Raw genomic sequence first — 21,376 nt, forward strand, 5'->3', positions numbered from 1 at the left:
CTTGGGCCACTGTCCGCGTGGACATTTTGCACAACTTAGCACACGGTGAACAATCACAACAACCACAAACCAACATAACATTTCGGTCTACATTTCAGGCAAAAATACCCATCGGGTTCTGCAGGGTATTCCACGATCCAGGATGATTCTGTTCAAACGACAGTTGTGCATTCAAACACACTTGTTTTCGTTGCGGGGGGAGCCACAAGTTTATAATATAAATGATATAAATTCAGTAAAGCACAATTGTTGTTAAAATCATAATCATTTGAAATGACTATAATATTACTTTTCCATAGAAATAATACTGAATGGGACAGTTTACATAATTAAACAATCAAAAGAAAAGGATACACTGAGGCGTGTATAAAGACAAGGATACACTGAGGCGTGTATAAAGACAAGGATACACTGAGGCGTGTATAAAGACAAGGATACACTGAGGCGTGTATAAAGACAAGGATACACTGAGGCGTGTAGAAAGACAAGGATACACTGAGGCGTGTATAAAGACAAGGATACACTGAGGCCTGTATAAAGACAAGGATACACTGAGGCGTGTATAAAGACAAGGATACACTGAGGCGTGTAGAAAGACATGGATACACTGAGGCGTGTATAAAGACAAGGATACACTGAGGCGTGTATAAAGACAAGGATACACTGAGGCGTGTATAAAGACAAGGATACACTGAGGCGTGTAGAAAGACAAGGATACACTGAGGCGTGTATAAAGACAAGGATACACTGAGGCGTGTATAAAGACAAGGATACACTGAGGCGTGTATAAAGACAAGGATACACTGAGGCGTGTATAAAGACAAGGATACACTGAGGCGTGTATAAAGACAAGGATACACTGAGGCGTGTAGAAAGACAAGGATACACTGAGGCGTGTATAAAGACAAGGATACACTGAGGCGTGTATAAAGACAAGGATACACTGAGGCGTGTATAAAGACAAGGATACACTGCGCCAACTTGGTAATAATATAGACAATACTCACACAGATAATACAACTGAATAACCGATACTTGAGGTATAACAATAATGTAACTTTATTAACAAAGCAAACAGTAAACATTCGTATGTAAAACAACAACAACGAGGGGGCTCATATGGAGCGCCGTACGTGACATAACAGCCAAACTGGCGTGACTACCTTTTTTCCTTTTCTCAAAAAAAAACAAAGTCAACAACAAAAACGGCAAATCGGGACAAACTGTGAATCATATATAAAAAATTGAAAAACGAGCTTTCATCGGGTAGACTGCCCTCCAGCTTGGGGATTATTCTGCCCCACAATACTTATCAGAAGTCACTTGTCAAGTACAAAATCGTTAAGATGAGTGGGTAAGCGATGACTGCGAGTAGATCGTCTGGGTTCTATCACTGGTGGTGGAATAACGACTTTATGAAGGTCAGTGGGAGGGCGGACATCATCAGAAGCAGCAGGAGTTAAGAACTCTGAGTCGGTACCGGTAGGCAATGGATCAACCTGGTAAGCGTGATCGGCTGGGGTTGACAGCTCAATAGGTATGTTTGTACGCGGTGGCTCAGGAATTTGATAATCGTCATCGCTGTTCGAGTCCTCTTGGTAATAATGTTGCGATCGAGGAGATGGTGACGAGGGAACCTTGTAGCATTCAGTACGCTTGACTTTGTACGCCGTACTACGTAACTGAGAACCGATAAATTTGCGGATATTGCACCAAGTGTTATCAACCGACGTTACGAGATAACGATGACGGGCCTTTGACTTGTTGCGATCGGCTAAGACATACACAAGATCACCAACATCAATATCGGAGCTTGCTGGAAAACGGCCCGTTGGAGCCTTTGATCTTTCACTATGTGCATGATTGACTAAACGACGTTTGTGCTGTGAGATAATTAATTGACTGTCAGACAGAGGAATTTGGTCGTTAGTAAATTGGTCGCGTTGTGTCCACATCTCCCTAGAAGAGAGACCACATGAGCGTAGTCGAGAGTTTAAGCAAGCCATAGTAATTTTGAGCATAGTTGGGGTGACTAATCCACCAGTGGGTTCTTGTGTAAGAAGTTCGTCTTCCACTTCACGTACGGCCTTTTCGGCGATTGGGTTCTTATTTGGGTTTTTGGTTCTTCCTAGCTCAATCATTATTCTGTGGTGCGCTAACAACTTATCGCTGACCAACGAAGCAAATCCAGGAGCAGGGTCGGTGCGAATTACAGCGTGTGGGCCGTCAAGAGGCCTGAGCTCAATACAAAGGCGGATTAAACCGTCTCGTAGACTGTCGTGACGTTCGCTGTCGATAATGCACGCGACTGTAAATGATGTTACACACTCTCGCATCACTAGAATAAGTTGTCGTTCACGCTTAATTACATCAGCAGCGAAGGTGGTACCAACTGCATCGGGTGGGTCTCCGGTGGACTGCGGGATAACGGTATGTGGAATAGAGCGAAGGGCAGCGCAGTGGTGACATCTTGCTGAGATACGCTCCACAGAGGCATCCATGTCGAGAGCGAAGAAATATCTGCGAACGATCGTTTTAAGCTGATGGCACGAAGGGTGGTCAAAACGCAGATGAAGTGCTGTGAGAAGGCCCTCGAGGACATCACGAGGAACAACAATACATTCGCGTACGGGTGCGAGTGGCTCATCCCTACGAACGACCAAAAGACCATCCTTGGCTATGGTAGAAAACCGTAGAAGGCGCTTGACATCTTTAATGTTTGTGATTTTTTTGTGGGGGCGAGTACCCTGAGAAAGGTGAGCGTGAGTGCGTCGTAGGACCGAACATTCAGACTGGATGGCCAGCCAAGCAGGACGACTAGTGAAAGGTAGCTTTGTGGAGCCAGATATAACGTCTTTAATGTTCACTTGGAAAACAACAGAGTCTTCGGTTTGTTGGACAAAAGAGCAGATTTGGCAAGAAGGAGCGTCACAAGGTTGTGCGTTCCTGCTCCCGAAGTCAGACGGCATATTTGCGGAACCTGCGAGGTGGTGAACAGATGCGTGATAGCGGCTAACAGTGGATAAGAAGGTTGAAACCCGAGGACTCACAGAGAATTCACCTCTGCACAACTTTTCGTAGGCTTGGACACACGGCTTACTGTCTGTCAAAATGTGTGCCTGATGTGCGGATTGTATGATAAATGGACTAAAGTGTTTTGTGGATGCGGCAATTGAAAGAGCTTCGACTTCACATGGTAACCAGGTCATTTGTCGTCCGCGTAGTTTAGCGCTATAAAAACCAGCGAGTAATGGTTTGCTGTCACGGGAGACATACAAGGTGGAAGCTATGCCATATTTCTTGACGGCACCATCAGTAACAATCCACAATTGGTCACTTGCTCGTGGGATGGCAATCGTGTGCGGTGAGTTAAGGATAGATTGCGCACTTGCGAAACTAGCGAGCAATTCGTCAGACCAGTCTATCTTCTCTTGGGATTGTCGTCCAGCGACAGCAGCTTCAAGAGGTGACAAAATAGGTGCACATCGCGGGAGAACGCGAGATAGCATCTTAAATGCGCCAATGAACGATCGTAATCCGGTCACGGTGACTGGTCTCGGGCAGCTAGATAATGTTGAAATGCGATGAGAGCTAGCTCGGAGTGTCCCTTGGCTCCATATCCACCCAAGAATGTTAGTAGTCTTAGGACAGATAACGGTTTTGGTAGCGGATAAATGTAGTCCTGAGTTGGATAGTGCATGAAGGATTCTTCTCCATACGTTCAAGACCTCTTCAACTGTATTACCGCCGCAGTAAAGATCATCAGCGAGTTTTGTAGCTGAACCTTCTTCTAAAAAATCACCCACTACTCTGCTTAGAAGTTCTTCCAATGCGGTCTCTGACCCCGGCATGCCCATTGCGCAACGGGTATATACCCGGACACCGTGAAATGGAGTGACGATTCCGCAATATTTCATGGACGGTTTTGATAGTGGAATTTGGTAAAAAGCGTTGGTGAGATCCGTTGTTATAATGTATTTCCACTGTCCGATTTTAAGAAGAGTGGAGTCGACGTCAGGCATGAGTGACGGTTGTGGTTTGCTGTACCTGCCGACATCGGCAAAGGATGTCACTAATCTGGAACCGCCGTTGGGTTTCTTCACGAGGAATGACGGATTGAGATATTCTACAGCAACTCCAACATCTTCTGGACGGGCAAAAACTCCAAGTGTTTCGAGTTCGTCGAATTTGTGTTGTAGTTCGAGGAGCTTGTCTCTTGCATACTGAGGAAGACGACCTTTGCGTTGTGGGGGTTGAACTGGTCCCATATTTACGGTGGCAACAAACGGGCCTACAGCACCATTATAACCTTTAAAGGAAGGGTTGAAAATGTCATCATACTCCTTGTGGAGGCTAGTAAATTGTTCGAGTATGTTGCGAGGTAGAATGCTATCCGGATCCAGCTTAATGCTATCAGAGAAGCAAGTGTGAACTGTTGTAGTGTTAAGCTTTGGTGGTTTAATCGGGGATGATGAAGTGTCAGGTAGGTTAGGTGTAAACACAGGGCTAGCTTGGCAAAACTGTTCATGGCGTGAAAGCACTTTGGGTTCGTCTGACAGGTTAGGAATGCGAATTCGTCCGGCAACGCACGATATGATACGTGGTTCAGGCCAAACATGAGATGGCAAAGATGTTTTCGAGATTGGTGCATCAATGCGAGGTTCAATAGCAACAGTGTCTATGTCGGTGAGGTCATTTGGGAGTGAAAGTTCAATGTAACTACCTGGCCATATCACAGTGCGTGTTGAAGGAGCACGGAGAACATGAGCGCGTCTGATCGAGTGGCGTTCGGACGAAGTGGTAGGCAAGGAGCCATAGATGTATGTTGTGCCATCGGCCATAACTACTTGACGCTTAGCGGGGCGGATAGAAATATCATTCTGTTCCATGAACGGTGTACCAGCGAGTAGCTCAACGTCGAGGTCCTTAACGACGAGGCCATTGAAAGTCAAGTCTTTATTGTCACGTGTAAAGGTGACGTTTGTCTCGCCCATAACCTGTAACTGTGAAGATCCATCGGCTTGGTGTGCTGATTGACTACTGGGCTTAATCTGAACGCCAAGTAAACGTGCAGTTGATTCACGGATCATGTTGCCAGTAGCACCGCTGTCTATGGTAATATGTACGGTATTATAGCCGTGAAAGGCTTCGAGATATGGCGACTGACGTACCTGTATTCGAAGAGCTGAGGATGAACCAGATGGTGGGTCGTTGGGATCCTCGACACGGGTGGAATCCTGTTCATAGCAGTAGCTGTCGTCATCGTCGAAGATGTTTGCGGCCCGGGCACGTGCCATGTAGCGGCGGTCGCGTTCCGGAAGGAACTTGCACTCACTGAGAAAGTGGCGGTCTGGTCGTCCACCTTGTTTACAAAATGGGCAGCATTTATTTGGTTTGTTATTGTATGTCTGAGTATTGAATGTCTTAGGTGGGTAGCGGGAACGCGGTGGTTGAGAAGGAAGAGAAGCTGGTCTTTGAAACGGTAAAATCGCTGAACGCATGACTCTTGTGTCATCGGAAGTTTTGATTTCTTCTAATAGGGAAGTCATAGCTTGTGAAATTTCAGGCTTGATGGACGCCAGTGTACGTGAGCGAAGCTCTGTGCCATACCTCTGTTTGACGAGTTGGGGAAGTGAAGGGTGAACTAAGCGTAGCCATGTCAGTGTGAGTAGGTTTTCAAGTGAAGGGGTGAGTTCTTCGTCTTCCGTAATAGGTTGATTGTGGTGAGTTATAACACTGTCTGCTTGAAGAAGATTGTCATCAATGAAAGCTAGCAAACGTTGGTATAGATCCTCTGGGCGTTCATCTGGGCCCAGACTAATGTTAGCAAACTCTAAGAAATGAGCCCCACTAGATTGGAACCCGTAATGTAATCGTATGCACTGCCAGATGCAAGGTAGTGATGTGGATGATTTTACGATAGTGTTTCTTGAGATTACAGGGCAATAGTTAGCAATTTGACCTAACATTAGTTCCAACATGGTTACTTTCTGTTGTGCAGATAAAGCATTAGCTACGTTGTCTTCAAAACCATTGTCATCAGTGAACCCTCGGAGTGGGGAAGCTCTGGTTTTCTTGCCCCACGAGAAACCTTCCACCAGGAAACTGGCGAATTTAGTGTCTAATGTTAACGTGTACATGAGGTTTTGACGCCAATTCTCAAATGTGTTTATTGTTTCGTTTTTACCTAAGCACCATTGCTTGGGGGCACGATTGGATGCAGCCATTGTTGTGGTGTTTATACAAAGTGTACTGAATGAAAACGTTATTCCTCTATTGACGAACGGAGAATTACAGCGACGGCAGTATGCGCCGGTCAGTTGCTCGCCTGTGGATGTGCGATAACGGCAGTATAAGTACTATAGTTATAGGCTAGGCCTAGGTCTGCCTCCTGTGTAGACGGTAAGTCGATATTCTTGTGGGCAGTAAAATGTGTTGCGTAGGATTTTCGTCTCCTGACGCTGCCACCACGCCAACTTGGTAATAATATAGACAATACTCACACAGATAATACAACTGAATAACCGATACTTGAGGTATAACAATAATGTAACTTTATTAACAAAGCAAACAGTAAACATTCGTATGTAAAACAACAACAACGAGGGGGCTCATATGGAGCGCCGTACGTGACATAACAGCCAAACTGGCGCTGAGGCGTGTATAAAGACAAGGATACACTGTATAATTGCAAATAAAATAAATTTTGTGCATAGTTTTTATAATAGAAATATAATTAGTGAAGTTATTTCTTGAATAAAACAAAATGGTGTTGTTATTATGCTAACCAACAACATAAAACATTACCAGTAGTTCTTTGAACTTTTGATAAAGAAGATTGGGCATCGCTGCCACTCGCATAAGAATTTTCTAAAGCGGTTTTTCTTTTCTTTCTACAAGGTTGGTCAGTATTAGATTTTGAGATAGAAGCTAAATACAAATGATAAAACATCATTAAGCAAAGGTATTTTTTACATGTAAAAAATAAAAACTAGAGATAAAGGTTAAAATGCATCAACTGAAAATTTGAGGTTTGGAATATCATTAGTTAAAGAACAAAAATAAGAATGTTTGCCTGTTTTGTTTTATGTCATATGTATTATGGATTATTAGGCATATACCTTGTTCATCTTTTATTTCTCCAAACAGTTTACGGTAACGTTTCACGTCCATTCCTCTGCTTCTACATGGCAACACATCTTGGTCAAATTTGCTAACAACCTGCATATGAGTATGTTCACTATTTGAATATGCACAACGGATGTACATCTTTACTTCAACACCACGTGCACCATTCTGACTTAAAACTTCTTTTTCAAGGAAATTAAGGGCCTAGAAAAAATAAAAAATATTTCAAATAATCTCAATAAAATGACTTCACTACATTTAAGATGATTTAAAGAGAAAAATAATAATAATTATATCTTGTCTTATCTTGTATCTTATATTACATATTTACACAGACATTTATAATCATTCAAAAACAACCCAGGAGCTTATAAATTTGCACTGACAAAACAAGGCATAGATAACATTAGTTTATTTGGTACTTATAGTTTACCTTCTTACAGATGCTAGGTTGTGGATCAACATCTTCAGATTCAGTGTTATTGATTGTCGTTCTGACAATTGTTGTCTGCAATATAAAAAACAAATCAACTCCAAAGTGATTACCACTGATATCATTCCAGAAATGGCAATAAACCAAGTAAATTTAAAGTTACTGACAGTGTATATTTTAATATCTGTTATATCCAGAAGTGGTGACCAACAAAAACAGAGAATGGTTTAATAAACATATATAAACAACATAAGAACAATCCCCCAATATAATACTTGTGATTTTACTGGCATTCAAGGCATGATTGCATTATCAAGTTTACCTGGAACAAACGGCAATTGTTGATGGTAGCTACATTTAGAATGACAAGATGATGGCCATCAATGTTCAGTTCTACATGCTCGTAAGATAATCTAGGCTCATCATCTTCCATTTGAAATTCCTCGATAAATTTAGTTGCAACACGTTGAAAGAGATCATCTGGAAGGCCATCAAAGTCATGAAAAAGAGAAACAGCACGCTTCTCTTCATATTCAGCAGCCTTTGTATCATCACGTTGGGGCTTTAGGCGTGAAAGAACATAGAACATTCGTCCAACATTCTATAGAAAAAAAAATAGAACATGAGTAGTAGATGGAATATATGAAAAAATAATTGAATTAAATATTTAAAATAAAATGTAAATACCTCTTTACTCCTTTTTTCACACATTAACCCAAAGGTTTGCATTAGAGACACAAAGAAGTCAATCATCTCATCTGACTCATCCTTCCAAATATGCCGCAACAGTCTTTCATCTAATTTACCCCTATTTAAATTTCTCCAAAGCTGTTTCAGAGATGGCTAAAAAAAAAGAAAAGCACAAAAGTGTAATTTGTCAATGCAACAAAGTAATTACCATTCTTCTGGTCACTAAAACCTCTCCAAAATTAGAAAAATATCTATTAGATAAGTGTATTACCATATGCTTCAAGCCTAAAATTCAGCTCCAATTCACTACCACTTGAAGGTAGAAAAGAAGCATGGTCACCTCAAAATACAGGTATATGTTTATTGTGTAATTGTAATGAAAAGGAAACTGTAAATCATTTCGTATTTGAATGCAAACGACTTTATGCATTTAAGACAACCAATACTCATGAACCTTAAAGATGAACTAAACAATAATAATCTATCCATGTTCTGGGAAATTGTTTTCTACTAGCTCTCTAGATCTTAAATACCACTTATTCTTTGATGACCTTAAAATCCATAATGAATTCAAAATCACACCAATTCAATTAACCCATGATAAATATGATTTAGCAAGTAATATTTTTGAAAAACATTAAAAAATATTTCTGACAATGGCAGAACACACAAATGCTATATATATGTAATGCAATTCCTTGTCAAACTTAATTTTTAGGCCATAAGCAGTAGCTGAAAAAAGGCCTAGAAAATGAATTTCGTTCCGACGTTCAGGGTCTACATTTTGAAAGTTAATATTGTGAAATAAATATGTTATCCACACTATATCAAAAGTTCTCCACAAAATATCCAGTTAATTTCGAGCAATAGCCCTGCAATAATAGCCTTTTTTTAGGTCTGGACTAATTTTTATGTAGTAATAACTTTACAAATTAATACTTCACCAAGTGTTATTATATTTACCATGTGGGTAGTCAAGTGGATTGTAAACACATATCTAAAATTTAAAATTTATCGTATTCTGTATGTGAAAATTTAGATTATTTAGTCAATTTGAGACTTTTTTTTGATTTTGAGATGCAGTATCTTCTATATATAAATTGACGTAAGGGCAAAATTCGGTAAATCTGTGTTACTTCTAGAATGTTTACTCGATGGTATATAAAGTTGGTTCGTACTTTCGGTACAGATTTTAACCACCTGATGTAACCCTGTTTACTAATTAAATTGAGTTAGATAATTAGTTATTGACAATTAAAACAAATTTAGGTTCAACGATTTGCCCAAAATAGGGGAGTTTTCCGATTGTGGTATACACTGTCTAATGGATGTCCATCTTGAAAAATACCCGCACACAATAATACAAGGATGCTTTGCATTTTCCTACAGTATCTCCTCCTACGATAATTGTTTTTAATAGCTGAAAACTGGTTGAACAGCATCATAATGTTGAAGACAGGCTGATTTTCTTTAAGAAATACTATTTTGATAGATTTAATATACGTTTACAAATGTATTGATTTGCGATGAATGGAACATTCCAATCTGTATTTGAAGCTTCAAATTCCTCAGTAAGAGTATAGAGGCCGCATTATTTCGACAAATGCTTAGATTAGAAATAGTGTCGGGTGTTGTATACAGAACAGCAGTGGCGCCAGGATTTTCCCTGGCTGGCGCCACCACTGGTACAGAACAGTAAACTTAATCAACACTAAGAGTGGCCTTCGGATAATTTTAGATCCACGACCGATAAATAAAGATTCATCAAACTGGGAGTGTAGTTAGGCAAGAACTAAACTAGGTCATTTTTTTTTTTTTTGCGGCTATAGCTCAAGTTTTCGGTAACGATCCATCCAGCGATTAGGCCTACTGATGTGTACATGGTTACATAAACAAGAATACAAAATAAAAATGTATGTACTGCCAATCATCATTTCTTAATTCACATTGTCGCAAAATTCTTAGTTTTGCTTTAATCCAACCGATGTTCGATTATTCGGTTTTCTCATGGTCTTCTACGGTAAATAAAAAATAAAAAACAAAATTACATACGACTCAAAACAAAATGGTTTGTTTTATTAAAAAGTTAGGTCCCCGATCACATATAGGTCAATCCCAGCTAACCGACGTTGTTATGTTAAAAGTCCAAGATCGTTCTTGGGTTCTATTGTATTCGAGAACCATCTGTGGGGACCCCTAGAGGGTACGCGAGCGAAGCGAATTATCATAAATAATTCACATACCATGTTTATATTTTCTGTATGACTTCTTGAGATGGTTGGTAAACAGCATATGAAATTTAGTATTGTAATCTTAAATAGGTTTTTATTGAAAAAGCTGCATAAAGTGTGATTTTTTACAAATTGTATAGATAATTTTGAAGTTTTGGCCATTTTTAGCTTCCTAAATATTTGATTGATATATGTGGCCATTTAGATAAAATGGTGGTCATATTGGATAAAATGGCAGCCATTTTGGGCATAATGGTGGCCATTTTGGGCATAATGGTGGCCATTTTGGCTTGTTCAAAATGATGTGAAATATTATTTGAACATGTATTGGTACTTTTATGATTGAATTTCTATGTATATTTCAATGTTTATTTAAATCCAAAGGCAAATAACTGAAAAAATGACAATGCTGTGGGTATCAGTGGCTGGATCTCAATGGAGATAAAAAAAAAAAAGCGAAAAGCTAAATCAAAACGATAAAGCAAAACAGCCAGAAAAGTTAGCAGAGCTTTCGGGCAACACTAGCCCTTCATCAGTGCAAGTGAAGGAATTTGGATAACGTCATAGTATAAGAGCTGGCAAGTGCTGCCTGGGTGGACAGGAATAAAAGAAATACAACAAAAGGAGACAGGGTGGAGTCTGAATAAGAGTAGAAAACAAAGAAGGTAGCTTGGTAGAGATATAAACAATTTTGGAATGAAACTAAAAAAGAGCTTAAATGGTGGTTTTGAAACTTAAATTTTGGTAGTCAATATAAATGTATATTTCTATATATACACAAACACATTAGGCAATGAACATTAATTCTAAAACCGCCCGGTGATATACTGAAATTTAATTAATTAATTTGAAACGATAAAGATGAGGAAATCTGTGAAAATGAGAAAAAGTCGCCCCAACCGAGACTCGAACTCGGACCGCCTGCTTGATATGCAGATGTCCTAACCATTAGACCACTGGGGCTTTCATGGTAATTGTTCAAACTCGATTGGATAGCGACTCATTAACATTCTCGGCGTGGTACGGCGGAACAGCACTAGTCCTCAGTTGTACGCATGCGCACCAGAGATCAAATTGATATGCCCTCATCTTTCAGTATTTTTATTCACGAGGCGGGATCTCCGAAGAGATACTTTTATATACATAAACACATTAGGCAATGAACATTAATTCTAAAACCGACCGGTGATATACTGAAATTTAATTAATTAATTTGAAACGATAAAGATGAGAAAATCTGTGAGAATGAGAAAAAGTCGCCCCAACCGAGACTCAAACTCGGACCGCCTGCTTGTTATGCAGATGTCCTAACCATTAGACCACTGGGGCTTTGATGGTAATTGTTCAAACTCGATTGGATAGCGACTCATTAACATTCTCAGCGTGGTACGGCGGAACAGCACTAGTCCTCAGTTGTACGCACGCGCACCAGAGATCAAATTGATACGCCCTCATCTTTCAGTATTTTTATTCACGAGGCGGGATCTCCGAAGAGATACTTTTATATATATAAACACATTAGGCAATGACCATTAATTCTAAGACCGCCCGGTGATATACTGAAATTTAATTAATTAATTTGAAACGATAAAGATGAGGAAATCTGTGAGAATGAGAAAAAGTCGCCCCAACCGAGACTCGAACTCGGACCGCCTGCTTGATATGCAGATGTCCTAACCATTAGACCACTGGGGCTTTCATGGTAATTGTTCAAACTTGATTGGATAGCGACTCTTTAACATTCTCGGCGTCGTACGGCGGAACAGCACTAGTCCTCAATTGTACGCACGTGCACCAGAGATCAAATTGATACGCCCTCATCTTTCAGTATTTTTATTCACGAGGCGGGATCTCCGATGAGATACTTTTATATATATAAACACATTAGGCAATGCACATTAATTCTAAAACCGCCCGGTGATATACTGAAATTTAATTAATTAGACCATGCCACCCAAATGTAGCCTGGTTTTGTTTAGCCTAACTAGGTTTTCAACATGGGCCTAAGCACTATTACGAAGAGTTTTGTATGGTTTTCTTGCAAATATTAATCATCTGTTTATAATTGTCGGTTTGACTGCCGTTATTAGACATTCAGCATTATTAGCCTAGAGTAGTATGTTGCTACCCCTCAGTCCTAACCTAGCTAGGACGTATATTGAAAGTCAGTAGCCTACTACACTCTAGCTAAGCTAGAGCCTAGATAGGACATTGGCGCTAGGCTAGCTATCTTTTGTTTGGCCTCTTATATTCTCTAAACTGTGTTTCTAACAAACCATAATCATACACCATGTTGAGCAGGAAACAATTTTCAAACAAGCATATCTTCTTCTTTCGCTAAAAATGTCCGTTGAAAACGTTTGTAAGTAGCAAAATAAACCAAAATTCCTCGACTCGCGAAGGATACATTTGTGTTGATTTTTTACACACTTAAACTGCTGCACTCCGTGCGTTTTAGGGGATTCCACAACCTGTAATCATACTATGATTGGTGAAGTACAATCACGTGGTACAGATTTTTGGATGTTGCGGATAAATTTTGAACATGTTTCCTTTGCGGAACCAAATCACTCACGCCGATACATCGCGATGTATATCAAAATAGAGTACCAAAATCAATCGATGATTTCTCAAAATTGACACACATGATTGTGGAAAACTTTTGATATGTGGTTAAAAAATATTATATAAAATTAACATTGTAAATATGTTAAGAAATTCTAGACCCCTAACACTGGAACGAGATGAAACGATACGATTTACTGCTATGGCCTATTTGTACATTTCTTAGTTTTTAATCTTTCTCAGTTCACTTCAATCATTTGCTTTTTTCTATATACTGTAAGCTTTATAGTTGAAGATCTCAACTTTTTTAGCGGTTTATCATGTAAATATTTTGTAATTTGTTTTTTCTGTTTAATTTTTTTAATGTTTATTATATACTTGTTGCACATCTCATTCAGACTGTGCCTCGGATATAAAAGAGATACAATCAAGTTCAGTTCAGATTCAAGATACGGATGAGAAGATAAGCAGAACAAGATAGACCAGGTGGTGATTATGTCAAATGTCACAATTGCAACTAGTTGGTATTTTAGCGATTGGTGGAAAGAAAGATTTGTTTGTAAAACAGAAACCATAGTCTGAAGAATTACTAATTTGTTGATTCTTCTCCTGAAATAAACAATTATACGATTTACAACTACGACTAACCTCTATTTGTTGGGTCCACATTATGTGGTGTCCTCTTTAATAGGGGTTCTACTGTAATGCACAAGCATATTTGCTTTTATATATTAGAATATACAGTAGTAAAATTAAACAAGGTGTAAATTTGAATAAATTTGATTCTATTTTAAAATTCATTAACTTTCATTATGGTGACAGTATATATATATTAGGCTCCAGGACAAAAAGTTCTCTTTGTGGTAGACATTACATTTTGAAGCTAAATTCATCACATAAAAACATTATCACAATGTTTAGGTCAGATTATTCACAAAAGTATAGTGCATAATATTACTAACCTGAAGCTTGGGATCAATAACTGTGATGATTGTTTTAAACTTGTCAACTACTCCCATCAAATCTATAACAATTTTTTCTTTGAGGATCTTGTCATCTGGGTAGAACAGAATCTCGCCAATGTCATGTAAGTACTCCAGAAGCACTTTGTTATTGGTGATCTTACAACGGACAAGTAAATCATTTATCTAGAAGGCAAATAAACATAACAATTAAATAAAATTAAATTCTAAAAGTTGAGAGTTTAACCAACATTGTAATTTGTGCTACTGTGTTTGTTAAACAGCATATTGGAAATAATACTAAAAGTTACTACAAGGACATTTTTTTCATAATCATGAAAGGGTTAGAATTAAAATTTGCAACTTATTAAATCATTTTGTATTTCTGAAGTTTAACATTATACCCTCATGGGGAAAATTACAATAAACCAACATGTTTCCAATACACTTTTAAATGCAGGTGACCATGATGGTTACAATGATAGTTTAAACAATCAACTATGTATTATCCTCAACTAAAATTGACAGAAAAACAGGGTTTAATGTATTTATTCTAAACAAATGTAACTGGTTATTGTTTTCAAACAATTTTTACCTACACTAAACTGTAAAGATATATAATTGAGATCAAGCTGAAAGAAAGAAAAATATATTTCTAACCTCAGACGTTGGTAGATACAGTTTGTCTTTTCTTAGCTGTTGTATTTCTTGCATTACTTGCAGCCATTTGATTGGCAAAGTGCGAATCATCATCTGGAATAATTCTTGTATTTTGAGAATGATTTTAGAAGCACCGCTCTTTTCAAATGAGACACTGTTTTCTATTGTAAATACCTCTCCTTGAAACACCATGTCCTCAAATGGTTTTCCTTCCAGGGCTTTCCAAAGTATATTCTCTATTTCCTTTACCTAAAATAAATAACATAAAATTGGAATTATACCTGGGGAAGATTTAGAGTGTGCCTAGCCAACCAAAACCCCTTTTGTAAAGTGCAAAAAGTGTTTCATAGTTATGTTACGCATTTACTTACCCAGTGTACATTGTATAATTATACCAATATAAGAAAACAAAAATCAAAATGTGTGCTAAATCATAGATATTGTATACCCTTTTATTTGTTTTATTATATCCAAATGAAAAATAAAATTAAGTTAAGTTAATTAGTTAATCATAAGCCAGCACAGTACAGTAGTATGTGCATGACATGACGTATAAAACAATCATACATGATTGCCATGTTAGAGATGAAACTACATATTGTTTCCAATGAATTAATGACAATATACAATTTTATACTGTTTAAAAGAAAATGCGATGACATATGTACCCTTTGTTGTCTTTCTTGTTCAGTTTTACCAAGGCTATCATAATGTGTACCAATCAGCAGTATCGTGTTATTTTGATCTTTTCTTACGTTTACAAAAACAGAACGAATCCAAAACAGAATGAAGTCAAGATTTGTCATTCGATGTTCATACATTTTTCCCTAAATAAAAAAAATTAACAAAATTTACATTTTAAATTCTTAAAGTTCTAGTTTGAAACATTGTGGCAAATTATCTATTATAATTAACAGCACAAATTTATATAGAAAAACAACACTATCATGGAAGTGGAAATAACAACAATCATATATCAGGCATCTGCTATTAACAACACTATCATGGAAGTGGAAATAACAACAATCATATATCAGGCATCTGCTATTAACAACACTATCATGGAAGTGGAAATAACAACAATCATATATCAGGCATCTGCTATTAACAACACTATCATGGAAGTGGAAATAACAACAATCATATATCAGGCATCTGCTATTTGCACAGTTTGTGTTAAGGTAAAGGATGACATGAAAGAAACATTTTATTTATGTACAATTACATAAACATTTAAAACTTGTAAAATCTACTTACAGTTGTTGGATCACAAACTTTAGCTGGGGCATTAAGATGTTCATTCATGTTGAATACCACACATACAACAGCATAAGATACCATGAATATCTAGTAAACATAATCATAATAGTCAATATTACAAACTGTTTATACACATGTGTCAGATACTGGCACAACTGATTATTTGATACTTTTGTTTTCCTCACAAAGTGCATATTCACCTTGGAACATTTACAATCTTAATCATTGGTTTAATAAATAATGAATGTTTTATTCCATTCTTCCTCTCTCTCTCTCCCTCTTTGTTATCCATCTAGGCTAATATTACATTATGGTAGACATCAATGAATACTATTTTACTTAAAGTCTCTCAAAACTGGACACCCTTTGGCTGGCATAATATGTCTGGGTTTACCAAAATTCTGATATTCCAAATGTATTTTATCTTTTTTGACCTCAAGTCTGGTTTTGGTTTCTGGTAATTAGAGACTAGAGACTGAGTTGACTGTATTCAATTAAATGAAGAATAAAATAATTTATAATATTGTAATAATAATAATAATAATAATTGTATTTTGTATCCGATACTGACATATTGTACTATATTAGATCCACATTTTTGTAATACCTTGGAGGAAGATTATAGGTTTTTAACTTCAAATCAAGTGAGCAAGCTTTTTGATTTCAGTGCTGATATTGTAACAAGGCCAAAAGACAAAGTATACATTGAAACTAACACAACCTCAGAAGAAGGCATGTATATTGAATATTGACGGCAAAACTAATCTCTATTAATAAAAATTAAATACACCAATAAAATTTACCCGTTGTATCGCATGGTAAATTGGTTGACCACCAAAGTCCCAGATATTCATAACAAACTTGTTGCTATCCATTTTAGAGTCACCACCTTCTCTTGCAGAGCGAAGTTTGCTTACAAATTTGTTCAAGAACCCTTTAGGAATGTCTGGTTTTTCTTCATACACTGGTTCTGTTGTGATAAAATATATAACACATACAACAACTTGCATTAGGTCTCAATTGTGATTACCAACTATAACTTTTTTATTTAAAGAAAAAGTATTTCCAATGCAATATTTAAGTATTCTATCCTTTCCAATCAATGGTTTAGTGATAGTTTATTTAACCACATTGTACTGCAAGTTGAATAGATTACACAGCAGTGTCATACAATATACAAATATTAGTATTAACTGTCAAAGTAACTTGCAAGATAATATATGTTCATTAGCAGACACTGATGATTATGATTAAATTTCCGCTCCTTTAATCATTTCAATATTTAGCACTTTAGTCTTTATTTCTGATATCATTATTATGTATGAACAGCACAATCAACCTGAAATGGATTTTCGATTTTTTTCATTTTAGAATGATGTTTTTGGGGCTATTAGTTGTTGCTATAATGTATATTGTTACAAAATATAAATTCGGTCTTTTGGGGAAAGCCCCATTTGAAAATAAAAAAAAATTCGCAGGTGACGTCACTTTGCGAATATATTCCAATCCCTCCAATGGACAATTTGCAGTTTTTTGGCTATAACTCTTGAAATCTATGGAGTATTTTCTAAAAAATTCTTGTGATTTTGCAGAAACGTATTTAGAATTTAAAAAAAATAAAATTACAGTATAAACGGTTATTTCATCGAGTAAATGACAATTTAAAATCTCCAAATCAACAGGTAAACAGGTAAATATAGAACTATACAGCAGAACGAAAGAACTAAAATGGTCAAACATAATAAGGAAAAGAAAATACATCGATCGCAAAGTTAATGACAGACCATCAGACCACCGAAAGAGAGTCATGAAAACGATTAGAGTACGCAATGTCTACCCAAGACGAATAGCGTAACGGATGATGATGATGAAATCAACAGGTTTTTTTTTGGCTGGGTACAGCACCGTGTGCAATGATGCGTATCCATATTTTCCGTTCGTTATTTTGTATATCGTTCGTAATTTATACTGCTAAAATGTGTATCTTTAGTTTTTAGTTTAGCAGAATTAAATTAGTAATACGAGATGATAATTTATTTGTCACGAATCAGTTCAAAAACGAATTTGATTCACATTTTACGCAGCAAGTTGTTGATGATATCGCTTTGGATGCGCATGAAACGGACTCTCGCATGGGTGGGTGGTGGATCGACTCCGCGTGCTGAGGGCCTAGGCCTAGTAAAGGTTTGAGAGGTAGGCCTAGGCCTTCTAAATTGGGGTTTTAGAACAAACAAAGTACATTTTAGGGCACTATATTTCAACAACATTAGACATGATATTGAATTAATTATTAGTATTAGTGTCAACGCTTCGCATATCTTTCCAGGCCGTTGATCATTCACTGACTATCGGGCGACATACACGCTCTCGATGATCGTCGTGTGTAGTGCGATGTTTTGAATATAGAGGCTCCCGACGGCCGTTGAAATAGAATATTGCAATGCGTGAGTAATTTTCACTAATTTACCAAGGTATCTTAAAATTTCGTTTTTTCTCAAAATACTGTACATTTTGTTTTTATTTGTATGGGCTTGTGTTAATTTGATACATTTAAATAACATGTCCATTTTAATCATTTCAATATTTAGCACTTTAGTCTTTATTTCTGAATTTATTCAAAGAACTTAAAATTTTAAATATTTATCAGCAGCATCAGTACTTAATTACTTTATTTGTTCATGATAGTTTACATGGTAAATTTCCAGATACAACTCCTAAATATTTTTTGTATATTAATTTTCGTTATTCATCAAGGTCTCAGACTAGAGAAAAGTTGTATGTACCAAAATATAGAACAAACATAGGACAACATTCCATCAAGTATTCTGGTGCAAAGCTCTGGAATGAAATCCCGGATGACTTAAGGTTTCTAACAAAAAGCAAATTCAAAAAAGAAATGAAAACATACTATCTGTTTGTATAGTGATATTTATTTATTTTATAAGAGAATTATATTGTATATATTTGAGAGAAAGTGTATTTAAAAAAAAAAAAAAAATGTATATGTATATTAATTATATTTTAGACAAGTAGCCCTAGTTTATTTATATAACTATTTATACTTCAATGTTTAGGGGCTGAACTTGATTAGTTTTAACTATTTTTTAGCCCTTCCCTTGATATAATTATTATTATTTGTATATTATTACAATGTTTATAATTTATATTTATGGGTAAATAAACAAAAGCAAAAAAAGCAAAAAGCAAAGCAAAAGATATCATATTAATATGTATGAACAGCACAATCAAGCACATTTCAAAATAAATATTTACCCTCTTTTTGTGGACTTGGCATTGGATTTGAACTTGTTGATGTTTCACCAGATTTGGCTTCCTGTTTTGATGTTGATGCTCCTGTGGGGTTTTTCTTTTTCTCATGTCTACTTTCTGAAAAATGTATTGATAAAATTAAAGATGCTACCTTGTTATTAGCATTCATCATTATGTTTTATAATCAAATAATTAAAGATGCTACCTTGTTATTAGCATTCATCATTATTATGTTTTATAATCAAATTAACTTGGCAAGAACAAAGGTTAGTGTAATAAATCATTTGTTGCCGATTCCAACCTGATCCAATTTGCCATCATCATTATAATATGTGTATCTTTTGTATTCTCTATTTGAATTCAAATGTCACAGCAGTAATCACAGCAAAATGCTGTATAAACCTGTCTTTTATCCAAACTTTTATAATAAATTTATTTAAAAAAATCTCTTTTGTACCAATTTTATATTGATTGGTATTTTGTGCCTTTATGTTTATACTTTTAAATTTATTTTACAGCAGATTACAATAACAATAAAGATATTTTAAAGTAAATTTGAATTAACTTTCATTAAAATCTTTTACCAGATTTTGTTTCCTGCTTTGATGGTCCTGCTCTTTGTGTGTATCCTTTTGTATGGCGTGGACTTTTTAACATTTGTTTAACTGTGACATCAGTGACAGCATCCTGATACATGTCTAAAGCTTTTAAATTAAAAAATGTTAATAAAATCATGTATATATTATTTTATTTCTTACACAGTTACATTGGTTTTTAAAAGCATAGAAACTTTGAAACCATTTTTATGATGTTGTTGCAATAATTTAAAAACTAATTTATCCTTAAATTGAATTTAAATAACTTGTATGTTTATATGGTAGTGGTTTTCTCCATGCATTTATTTAGTCGCAAATTGTCACCCAAATATTAAACCTAGAGTGTCTATTAAATTGATTTACAATGACATGAGAACAACCATTATTTGGTAAAAAAATAAAACATAATAAAACAAGTTGTGACATGACAGTGCATGAGTCGCAGGGTGAATTTTAAATTTGTAGTGGAGTTGTGGCTTGGTGGTTATGATGCTTGGCTACCAATTCAAGGGTCCTGGGTTCAAGTCCTGTCATAAGTCAGGATTTTTTCTACTGACAAATTACAACTCCACTCCCAAAGACTTGTAATAAGACTTTGTTTATGTAGAGCATCTTGTGTATGTTTGTCTTGTGAACATGATTGCTACCTTTAAGAAGGATAGTGAATTAATTCGCTTATGGTTATCCTTGGCAATTTGCCTAAATAAAAAAAAAATAAATAAATCATCTATTTTGGTAATTGCAGCATGTATCTGAATAAAGTGAATACTTACAAATATCCTGCGTTGTTTCTTTCAGTGTTTCTTTATTAGTTGCATCTGGTGTACACACCGTTGTTTTAACCATTGCATCTGTTATTACATGCAATGGATTAAACCTATGACAAAATGACATTATATAATTATAAAAGAATGTTTGCATTAATAATCTAGAGAAACAAAATAGTTTGATGGTATACTGCAATTACATTGTTTTTACGTTGCATTATAATCTTGTTTTAAACCGTCAACATACCCAGAACAGTCAAGGGCCAAATACTTTAATCAAACAACAATTTTAATAATAGTAAATTTTAATCACCTATATTCTTACTCTTTTACATTGTGATATGTAGATTATTTATGTTTAGATTATAAGGATCCCAATAAAAATAAGATATTTAAGCTATTTTGGCTAGCTATGTGTATGGGTGACCAGAATACAAGCTTTGCTTTGATGGTCACTCTCATCAATATTTGCTATGTATGTTGATATTATTTTAAGATGAGATTTAAGATAAATTGAAACTATTCAGAAAAAAATGTTTTAAATGGGTTATTCTAGTAATTGATCCTACAGTAACAACTGTATGTAACAGTAGTTTAAGCGGTTGAATGAAATAAAAAAATTAAACTACTTAAAAAAAACCAGTAAGGTAACATCTATAGGCCACAATTTGACCATGGCTAATTTTTAAACATCACCAAACTCAATGTCACCATATTTTGAGGTTCACAATATCCTGTTGAAAACAAATTGAAAGCATCTGTTAACGTTTCTATCATAGCACCTTTCCACTTATCCTTACAGACAGTATAGACC

The 21,376-nt window shown here is 36.1% G+C and overlaps 2 protein-coding genes, 1 long non-coding RNA gene and 1 other non-coding gene across 4 annotated transcripts in view; all 4 read right to left on the bottom strand.

Moving 5' to 3' along the window:
• Positions 1-21,376, bottom strand: part of LOC144835066 (uncharacterized) — a 397,704-nt gene that overhangs the window by 13,213 nt on the left and 363,115 nt on the right. The window lies entirely within an intron of this gene.
• Positions 7,838-8,585, bottom strand: LOC144858930 (uncharacterized). Its single transcript, XM_078715079.1, has 3 exons — positions 8,562-8,585; positions 8,249-8,404; positions 7,838-8,162 (listed from the first exon to the last, which is right to left on the bottom strand). Exons 1-3 carry the CDS (start codon positions 8,583-8,585, stop codon positions 7,845-7,847), a joined length of 498 nt encoding a protein of 165 aa, XP_078571205.1. The 3' UTR covers positions 7,838-7,844.
• Trnav-aac (transfer RNA valine (anticodon AAC)) lies at positions 11,740-11,811 on the bottom strand. Its single transcript has one exon. It is a non-coding gene; the product is annotated as a tRNA-Val (tRNA).
• Positions 13,918-14,744, bottom strand: LOC144834450 (uncharacterized). The gene is made up of 2 exons (XR_013610972.1): positions 14,670-14,744; positions 13,918-14,195 (listed from the first exon to the last, which is right to left on the bottom strand). It is a non-coding gene; the product is annotated as an uncharacterized LOC144834450 (long non-coding RNA).

Source organism: Antedon bifida, chromosome 2, assembly GCF_963402885.1.
Source record: "Antedon bifida chromosome 2, ecAntBifi1.1, whole genome shotgun sequence".
NCBI classification, from domain to species: Eukaryota; Metazoa; Echinodermata; class Crinoidea; order Comatulida; family Antedonidae; genus Antedon; species Antedon bifida.

Coding starts and splice junctions, on each gene's coding strand:
- LOC144858930 (XM_078715079.1), bottom strand. CDS start 8,585: ATGCTTCTTTTCTACCTTCAAGTG. Junction 8,405..8,561: donor TTCTTTTCTACCTTCAAGTG/GTAGTGAATTGG, acceptor CTTTTTTTTTAG/CCATCTCTGAAACAGCTTTG. Junction 8,163..8,248: donor GTGAAAAAAGGAGTAAAGAG/GTATTTACATTT, acceptor TTTTTTCTATAG/AATGTTGGACGAATGTTCTA.